At 45.0% G+C, this 10,682-nt stretch overlaps 1 protein-coding gene across 2 annotated transcripts in view; it reads right to left on the minus strand.

The window, feature by feature from the left end:
- Positions 1-10,682, minus strand: part of LOC147014725 (tyrosine-protein kinase receptor UFO-like) — a 72,637-nt gene that overhangs the window by 43,519 nt on the left and 18,436 nt on the right. For both annotated transcript variants that reach the window (XM_085852898.1, XM_085852897.1), the window contains 2 exons: positions 4,043-4,140; positions 2,204-2,380 (listed from right to left, as the gene is read on the minus strand). In XM_085852898.1, the coding sequence (XP_085709024.1) occupies positions 2,204-2,380; positions 4,043-4,140 (275 nt within the window). The remainder of the gene's footprint in view (positions 1-2,203; positions 2,381-4,042; positions 4,141-10,682) is intronic.

The following is a 10,682-nucleotide window of genomic DNA, read 5'->3' on the forward strand; positions in this document are numbered from 1 at the left end:
CCGCTTAAGTAGTTCGTTCCGTTCTGGGATAACAGAGCAGTGTATTATCGTGAGACCTCGCTGGACCCAATTCTTTTATCGGCTATTAAAAAGCCCGCTATTATTCCGAAGGCAAGATAGCAGTTAAATTGGGGAAAGAGGACATGACGAACGGGTTAACATTCACACAAGGACATTTATTATTTACACACAGAAACAAACAATCATGCAATGGATGCAAAACACGCATGCAGTTATTCAATGGAGGCGGGTAGGGACACGACACGAACAAGGCAAAGCACTGCAACCGTCTATTATTAATGTATACAGTCACTTAACAGTTTATCCTTGACGGGACACGGCGCCACATCATTCACACAAAGAAACGCAAAGAAAAGACCACCCTCATAGACAAGGGGATCAGACTGGACCCGTAGGCCTTTATGTTCAAGGAGCTTGGTTGACCAAGCTCTCCTTAAGAACCCGTCCGTTCCTCAGCGACGCTCGGACTGTCCCGTAGCCAGACCACTTCAGACGTTTGGCGCTGGCTGGCGAGCTCTCTCCTGCTCTCTCCACACGAGCGCGCAGGCCTGCGCGGCACAGCAGGCGGGGCTGCGCTCCCAGCTCGCGTCTCCTCCTGGTGTCCGAACCTCTCCACTGACTGAAGGCTCCAAGCTCCAGGCTCCAGACTTCTGCGCAGCTCCTTGACTTCCCCAGACTCCACTCTCTCCTGAACTGGCGATCTGCACGGCCTTTTATAGGGCCCATGAGACAAGATTTGGCCTTCGATCCCTCACCTCTGACTTTTGACCATCCTCGGAGAGCGAGCGGACGTGTTTGAAATCACCGACCCTCTGGATCCGATTCTCCGAGAGCAAGCCGACGTGTTTGAAATCATCGACGATCTTCGACCCCCCGCTGGCCCCGCCCCTTCGGTCGTTTTGATCCGATTCTCGGAGAACGAGCCGACGTGTTTGAAATCACTGACTCTGCACGGAGAGAGAACCCTTGCATCTTTTTGGGCAGCGATGCCGTCTGTCGGTGCAAAGATGGCGGCGTTTGCGGAGCTGAAAGTGAGGTGATGTTTGTGGTGTGGTTAGGTGGAGAGGAGCTTTTGACGGTTGCTGGCGAAGGTGGTGAGGCAGTTTGGGTGGTTGAGGGTGAAGTGGTGAGGATGGCGTGGTTCGTTGAAATGCGGTCGTGGTGATGGAGGAGGTGGTTGGTGGTTGGTCCAAAATAACGATAGCAAAAGAAAAACGGCTACCTCAAAGATCACAGCCCTGTCCACACAGATAATACCCATTAAACTACGGTGGGGAAATCTAACTGAACACAGACTTATCGGCATAACTGACCTAAGGACCTTTATGGTGTTCTGCGAATTTCCACAGCCGTAACTATATATATCAACTGTATATCCATCAATTGCGACCATATTCCATGCAGAGCATCAGTGCTGCTGAAGCAATCTCCTGGACTATAAGGAAATGTGGCGCCTGTCTGTATTTAATTTAAGACCTTGGACAGGTCACCACTCCGACACAGGATACTCAAATGGCTCATCCCAGCAAGCTGGTATTCATTTTGCCTACCTCAGAAGGATGACAGGCTGAGTCAACCCAACCTAGTATTAATTCAATGGCAAAGCAGGATTTGAACTCAGGACCCGAGGATCCCAAGCCCACCACCTTTACCATTAAGCCAACACCAGGCATACACACACATTATATATATATATATATATATATATATATATATATATATATATATATATATATATATATATATATATATATATATATATATATACACACACACACACACACACACACACACACACACACACACACACACACACACACACACACACACACAACTTCAGTTTGAGCATATTAAGGTTTGACATTTTCAGACAAAACACACTTTCTGTCTCAAGTCCTAATTTTCCATCAGTGGGCCCAGACACAAGAAAATTTTGGAAAATTTGCCGGGTGATGTGGATTCCGTGGGATATTTTCCTGGATCTCGGCCTCACACGGAAACCTCTGAGCAACTATTTCTAAACAGCTACACTTATGATGCATTTTTGAGAGCGAGACCTCTTCAGATCGTCCATAAGGACTCAAAAAGAATGACCTTAATAACTCTAATCTTCAAGTTATTAAATATAACAAGTTTCTTTTCTCAAGTGAAGAAAACAGATGATGTTGAGACAAAACCATACCTGGCATGTCCAGGACAGAAGGAGAATATTCTGCAGTGTAACCAGGCCAAGGTTTGCCATCCAAGTGCCAGGATATTTTTACTGGCTCTGGAGGGCCTTGGGCCGAACACGTCAGGTTGAAGGGATGGCCAGGTAAAACGGCCAAGGGCTCTGGCTCTTCGGTGAAACTGGGAAGCCCTGGAGTCAGATATTGGAATGCAAAGAGAGACGTAGAGAGTGTTCAAGACAATTGGCGGCAGCCGGACAATCAGGTTTAGTGAGACAAAATAAAAACCTGAGCTGTTAATCCATGAAAGAACATTTGATTGCTTCAGCTTTCAACTTCCCCAACTCAACACATTCTCACTCCTTGACGTATGCTTCCTCCCATATTCATTCAATCATCAACCCCCCCCCCCCACCACGCCATCATCCCTTCCCTTCTTTACCAAAACTTCTCAACCCTCATTTTCAAACACCTCTCTGACCCCTTCCTTTACCTTTGTCAAAATTTGTCTCAGTAACCCTCAATCACACAAATATAATATGTAGATACCCCCAAGGAGGGTCACAAACATCAATTCCTTCGAGATGTAATTTTTTATTTTTTATACACATTTAAAAAGTCATGAGAAACGAAGCTGATGTGTCAAATATACAAGGAAGCCAACATGGGAGGAGGCCCTTTGGCCCACCATGCTTATGCTTCATCAACATCCTCATAATTTCACAATCTATGGAACGTCTTCGGTTCTGTACCACTCAGCGCAACCTCACCATCAATTCAATCTATCAATATCCACACCCTACGTATATGGATCCTATTAAATCTGGAAGAAGGGAATATAAACCACAGCACTTGCACACGAGAGCCTGCTCTTTTTGAGAGATAACACAAGACAAAGCAGATGGAACAGCCGGCTTTGTATCCCCCAACCTAAAAGCACCGTGCACTCAAAGATTCTGCCCTCCCTCCCCCGAAAGCACTTCACCAGGACGGTAGTTCAGTTGGATTTGACTCCATGGGAAAAATAAAATCAATCGCCAGACAGCTCAGAGAGCATCATGCTACCAACAAAGCTTTTCTGCCATCCCTCAGCCTCCAACACCAGGCCTCCCATCCAAGCTCAATTTGAGATAGATTTTAGAGTTTGGCCTTTGAGATCTGATGGTATCGGACACACTGAAGCCGGTAAATGCCCCACGCGATGACTATCCTGAACACCGACGTACTAAATGGAGAAGTTCAGGAAATTGAATGAAACAGGACCTGTGTGAACCCAGGTATTATCGAGTTATTTTAATGATCTATTCTTCCAGTATTAAAAAAAAACTTCAGTCTAGGGTCACTTAGGTCATTTATGATTCAGGGACACCATCCTCTCTAGGTTTTATGTACTTTTATTTGAGCACCTAATCGGAAGTAATAACTTGCTTTTTCAGAGTTGCAACAGTTGAGAGACAAATTGATGAAAAGTTTCACATTGGAATAATTTGTTTTGAATTTCATGCTAAAAATGAAATATAATATTAATAGCCCAAGCCCAGGCAATCAAGCGATGTCGTGGCGGACTGTGTGTGATGTCGTGGCGTACTGTGTGTGATGTCGTGGCGGACTGGGTAGGAGTGCAAACCTTGTATGATCACCTGAGCAATCCTCGGATAATCCGATCCGCAAGAAATAGCAACTTAGGGCCGAAGCATTATAGTTTCATAAATTAATAATAAATGTAATTAAGTGGTAAAAAATAAAAAAAAATAAAATAAAATTGGAAAAACCTCAACACAACATCCAACCACAACCTTTTAAAATATGAAAGCAAACACTTTCAGAGATCTTCTCCTTAATGAACTCGTTACCTTGTATTTCTAAGAAAGCAGATGCCTCCAGGACGCTCACGTGGTCCGAAACCTTACAGGTGTATATCCCTGCATCCGAACGATGCACCGAGTCAATCCTGTGGGACACAGAGCCAGATATCTTCCAGAGCTTGACGATGCCATCAGAGCATCTTTTGAGGATTTCTTCAATCAATCACTGCAATCTTTCCTCAAGGAGAATGATTATATCGTTTTGAAAAAGAGTGGACACACACACACACACACACACACACACACACACACACACACACACACACACACACACACACACACACACACACACACACACACACACACACACACACACACACACACACACACACACACACACACATTTCCCTTCCTCTTTGTCCTGTGCATTTCTGTCTACACAAGGACATGGTCAGCAGAACAGACTGTGAACATCCAGATCACATTTAAGAGCATCATGTAAACATTCAGGCATCTGGACACCCATGATAAAACTGCCCTCTTTGATCTGATCAAATTGTCAGTGCAGGTTTATCACCATGGCATCCAGTTGCTGTAGTATTACACACATTGTTGCCGTTATGGAAAAGACCCTGGGGAGTTGCATCAAACACATAAAAGAACCTTGAAGTTTAGATGTTTCAAAGTGACCGTTTAGTGAGGTTGTCCATCCTCTCGTATCGGGGGAAAGGAAGATACGTTGTGATTGTGGGTACAACCTTCCCCAATGTTCTCTTCCTCATTCCCAAACTTTCATTTTCCAACTCCGCATTTGAACCTCATTTCCAAACCTCCAATTCAAACCACCATTCCCAAACTCTTATTTTCCGATATCCGCACTCGAACATCTGTTCCCACGCTTCATTGTCAAACCACATCAACGCAACAGTGTTTCAACCAGATACTTGGCATTCCAGCACTATAATAACCCTTCGCGGTTCCAGCATCCCAAGTAAAGGGGATCAAAGACGCTCTTCCTGAAATGTCACTCCCCTTGCCCCACGATTGCTCTGGTAACCAATATCAGCCACTGGATCGCAGTGCGCTTCAGCCAATCGGGTCAGTTGTCAAAAACAGCCACAGCTGGCGAAACCAAACAGGGAACAATAAAAACCCAGGACAGAGTTGATGGAGTGAAGTCGATATGCAGATCTGGTGCAGTCCAAGTCTGAGAAGAGAGCTTGCATCTGAGGGAGGAGACCTGGCAAGAGGGGGCGGGTGAACACCAGAGGCACTACCAAGCAGACCAGGAGGGCGCTTCCCAAGACTACCAGGAGGAATGCGAGGAAGCAACGTGTGGTGCTCCCAAAACTGTCAAGCTGAACGGACACCACTCACGTCCTGGGAAAGCAAAGGCACAAAGGGAGTCACTCCTCAAATCGCCAAGCAGAACAGTCGCAGAACAACCCGGTCAAACTAATTTCTTACAAGTCTTTCACACACACACACACACACACACACACACACACACACACACACACACACACACACACACACACACACACACACACACACACACACACAACAACTTTGCATCTTTCAGCACATACACCTTTGGGCTCGCCTGTTGTGGAGCATCAACAAATGACACGAGACCCCGAACAGTTCTTTTCAGAACCAAGCACTAAACGGTACCACACGACAGCACACCTCACACCTGCAGACAGCTCATTGAGACCCACAGGGGCTAAGCCTGCTCATGTATTGGTGAGGAAGGGCTCACCAACATGCCCAGACTTCTGTCAGTCCCCTTGGCCATCTAATTTCCCTGGATGAATGTGGTGCCCGTCTGTATAAGGGGTTCTTTCAAGAGCGAGGGGTAAGACTGTTTCTTATGTGACATAGCAATCTCTTGTAAATACAAGTTTCCAAACCTGCTCGGTGTCTATTTTCTTCCATTCGTTCGACAATGTACAAAATGAATAGATGGGAAGTTGTGCCCCATTGATTCACTCCACGAGCTTAGCAGACCTCCCACCGACTGTTTCGCTCAACCGTATACTGGTAGACATGATGGGAAGTCAAGAGCACGGTTCCCTCATTGCAATAGCTAAATCACCAGTAAGGTAACGTGATTGTAGGCGTGAGGGCCCTGGTAGTTTTAGCTCTACCTCAACCGGTTTCCGCGGTTATTCAGCAACCTGTCGAGTCGGGGAGTTATCCATAGCTTGCATTTCCACATGATGTCAAATGTGACCAAGACGTCCTCCCTCCATGTCCAACCAGATACATTCAAAACAGCTATCGAAGTCCGTTTTTCCTTTAAAAACATCAATATTCGTCTGTTTTTTTTTTACTTTTCTCCCTGTTTGGAGCAACTGAGTCTTGAACAATTTTAACGACTGTGAAAAATGAAATCAGATGTAAAGTTTGAGTGAAGCAGAAAGTGTGTGTGTGTGTGTGTGTGTGTGTGTGTGTGTGTGTGTGTGTGTGTGTGTGTGTGTGTGTGTGTGTGTGTGTGTGTGTGTGTGTGTGTGTGTGTGTGTGTGTGTGTGTGTGTGTGTGTGTGTGTGTGTGTGTGTGTGTGTGTGTGTGTGTGTGTGTGTGTGTTAGTACAATAATACAGTTATCAACAGTCAATATTTGCAATTTTTTTATTCCAGAAACATTGTGTTTACTGCTAACAGCACAAAGTTAATTTTTGTAATACACACACTTATTCACAAAAAACAACAACTATACTATGACTGTTGCATGTTGCCCCATGCATTTGATTGTTACTACCATATCCATACGCTGCGTCGACTGTGCTTCCCCACTGACGGACCTCTGGTAGCTCGTACCTGTTGCTACTTTTCAGCCCGGGGAGTAACTGCTGAAATCTATCTTTCCGGGTTCTTCCCGACATCTTTGTTCTTTGGTCCTTTCACATTTCTTTGTACTTTTTCACAATTCTCTTTATTCGTTCCAATTCTTGCTTTTTCTTTATCAACCTATCGAAGGAGAAGTGAATTCTATCAGAAAAGTTTTTCTGGAAGGTTTCGTTGGCTGCACCTGGATAGGTTTGATGGTCGAGGAGTAGCGGCTGAAACCCGAATCCTATCCCGGTTCCTCCTGAAGATTCCATCTTTGCTCTTTACTTCTTCGGGTTCCTTCTGATGACTCCAATGCAATATTTGGTCTTCCGGATCTTTTTGGTTTGATTTTATGTTCCCACGGATCATACAACTCGTGCAACCCCCTCCCTTACAAAAAACAACAACAACAACAACAACAACAACAACAACAAAAAACCCAATCAACTCATCTGCAAAAGGCCAAGCTTTGGAGTTATCCTGGCTGTGGGTTACATTGCTGGAATGCCACTCCCAAGGCCTTTTCCAGCCATGCCGAGACCAGTGGGTGATGGAGGGGGAGAGAGAGAAGGAAGGGGGGAATAGGGCTCAACCAGACGGCTACGACGTCAGATGCATGCACAAAGAGGCCTCAGTTTTACTGAAAACTTTTAGGATGTTAATTCAAGGGGAGAAATGAAAAGAAAAAGAAAAAAAAAACGGTTATTGCGTGAGATGAGGAAGGGGAAGAGCAGGTCAACGTTGTCCTTCCTCACCGCAAGACAGACATTCTTGCACACGAACGTTACGTCAACCACAATGCTAGTGGGATCCATTTCTGTAGCAGCCGATGTCTCAAGATCTTGGATTGGTGTCAGAATGTGTTTAACAACTGATGTTCACAAAACCCCATTGGAATAAACATATTGGGGGAAAAAAAAAAATCATAGAACTTTCTTGGAGAAGGAATGTTAAAATGTTTGGCTTGTGTGTGCTCACATCTGGTGAGCTCTCACCGCCCCTCTCCTCCCAGCTCAGACACCACAATGATGGATCATACTTGCTTCATTGCTTGTGCTTTTACATTGTAACTTCAACTAATACAACTGAACGAATCTAAACAGAAGGCACGATTGTTCCTGCCAATAAGGACGTCAATTCCTGCAGGTCAAGCATTTGCATCTCACTGGATGAATGCAACACTAACGTCTCATGGTATGAATGCACCCTCGGTGGATATGTGGAGTGCAGAAGTACAAATGTACGACATGAAGTGGTGTTTGCCGCAAGACTCAAGAGCCTGCAGGGAAAAGCACGAGAGAGAAGAATCTGTAAAAGAGATCTACATGCGAGACAATGGGGAGGTGAACGAATCAAGTGGAGTGTTAAGTTCAGACTTGGGAAGGGTAGCGAGGAAAGGGTTTCTGGTGGAACGTGTTTGACATTAATGGGTATGTAGATGAGAGGGCAGAAGGAAGAAGACCAGAAAAGAGCTGGAAATAGACTGAAACGCCACCAGACAATTCTCATCTCATGGGATGCCAATTACACAGGGGGCCTCAGATTTCACAGCATCAATGGGACAAGATGGGAAGCAGAAGCATCAGATCATAGGGGTTGGCAGGATCACAGAGCAGTGTGCACACTCAACTCAGAGCGGTCTTCACCTGGGTTCAAATCTCGGCCCAGCGACTAATTGTCATCCTGGTGTCTCGCAGGCAGGGCGAGGCATCAATGTGTGTGCCGTCCCTCGGATGGGCGTTAAGCCGGGTGTCGCATCTGCTAGCACGAGTTGGTGGACGTTAAAGATCCCACAGTGTCCTTTGTGATGATTAGGGGAGTTATCGCCTGTACTCCGGCCAAATTCCTACATTTAACTACAGGGGAGCACAGTCACACTCCCTGCAATGATGCAACAAGCAGACGTGCTGCATATGAAATGAATGAAAAATATGAATGAACCAATCCACAGGGTGATCCATATTCCATGATGCTTCACATACACCAGCCATGTATACCACGATAAGCTGAGAATATCAGATAAAGGCCTTAACCTTGTGGAGACGGCACAGCCGAGAGGAATGAAAATGGAGGAAAATTTTCTACAGTCCTGGGGACAAATGATCTTGTCATTGGTCGAATGCTATTTCAACTGAGGCGTATACACAAGTTAACTTGGCAATCCTTGGATGGGAAAACAGTCAAACTGATGGATCGCTTTGCTCTGAATGGGAAATGGTGTCGCTCTCTTGAAGATGGTAGAGTGCACCATGGAGCAGACATCAACAGTGACCACTTCTTACGACTGGAAGAAGTATAAAGATAACCAGAGAGTTGGTGTCAAAGCCACCCAATGCTCGCCTGTTTATACGTTTATCGTTTTTAAAAGACGAGTTTAATAATTAATGTTTTTTATAAAGCATTGCAGTGAAGTATAATTTTAAAGCAATATATGTATTTGTATATTGTAATCAGTAACAAGAGCGCAAGTGAGCACAACATACGCCCTAACAAGAAGGTATATACAGAATTGTGCTACTACATGGAAAACAGCATCCTGGTTGTCATGGCAACCACTTTATATGACGAATGTATGTCACGACACACCGTCTCCACAGTCTGTACCTATGTACCAAATATGAAACGTGAAAGTTGAAAACTTTGGGAGTTAGAGTGTGGACAGGAACGGACGGACGGACAGACAGACAGAGACAGACGACCGGTATCACATAATATGCCCCGATAGATATATATATATATATATATATATATATATATATATATATATATATATATATATATATATATATATATATATATATATATATATATATATATATATATATATATATATGTATATCGGGCATATAAAAAAGTGTGGTAGATAAAAACATTAGAAAGGAAAAAAATAACTTGCACCAAAAACTTGAACATTTTCACGCTCACGCTGGGGTATCGCTATAGCTCTCTGTTCTTTGAACAGGCGAGCTCAAAATGAAGACCCCGTGACAGAAGATTTGACGATGAGAAACTGAAATGTGCAGCAGTGCGTCAGGAGTTCCAAGTACAAGTGTAGAACACATTTGCTGTCCAAGCAGATGAGTATCAAAGAGAATTATGGCCATGCTTTGTTACTGTGATGACTGATGCTGCAAAGGAAACACTTGGGTACACAGAAATCCGCCGAGGAAGAATGGATAAGCACGGGAACATGGGACTTGATAGAGGAGTGTAAAGAGCTTCAACAAAATACGAGCCTGCAAGCAACAACGAGAGAGAAGAGAGAGAGGAGAGAGAGAGGAGAGAGAGAGGAGAGAGAGAGGAGAGAGAGAGGAGAGAGAGAGGAGAGAGAGAGAGAGAGAGAGAGGAGAGAGAGAGGGGAGAGAGAGAGAGAGAGAGGAGAGAGAGAGAGAGAGAGAGAGAGAGAGAGGGAGAGAGAGAGAGGAGAGAGAGGGAGAGAGAGGAGAGAGAGGAGAGAGAGAGGAGAGAGAGGAGAGAGAGGAGAGAGAGGAGAGAGAGAGAGAGAGGAGAGAGAGGAGAGAGAGGAGAGAGAGAGAGAGGGAGAGAGGAGGAGAGGGAGGAGAGGGAGGAGAGAGAGAGGAGAGAGAGGAGAGAGAGGAGAGAGAGAGAGAGAGAGAGAGAGAGAGAGAGAGGAGAGAGAGGAGAGAGAGAGAGAGAGAGAGAGAGAGGAGAGAGAGGAGAGAGAGAGAGAGAGAGAGAGAGAGGAGAGAGAGGAGAGAGAGGAGAGAGAGAGAGAGAGAGAGAGAGAGAGGAGAGAGAGGAGAGAGAGGAGAGAGAGGAGAGAGAGGAGAGAGAGGAGAGAGAGGAGAGAGAGAGAGAGAGAGGAGAGCACAAAAACAAAAGTTGGTAATCTC

This window comes from Eptatretus burgeri, chromosome 13 (assembly GCF_056783735.1).
Source record: "Eptatretus burgeri isolate ZD-2024b chromosome 13, Ebu_testis_v1, whole genome shotgun sequence".
Taxonomy (NCBI): Eukaryota; Metazoa; Chordata; class Myxini; order Myxiniformes; family Myxinidae; genus Eptatretus; species Eptatretus burgeri.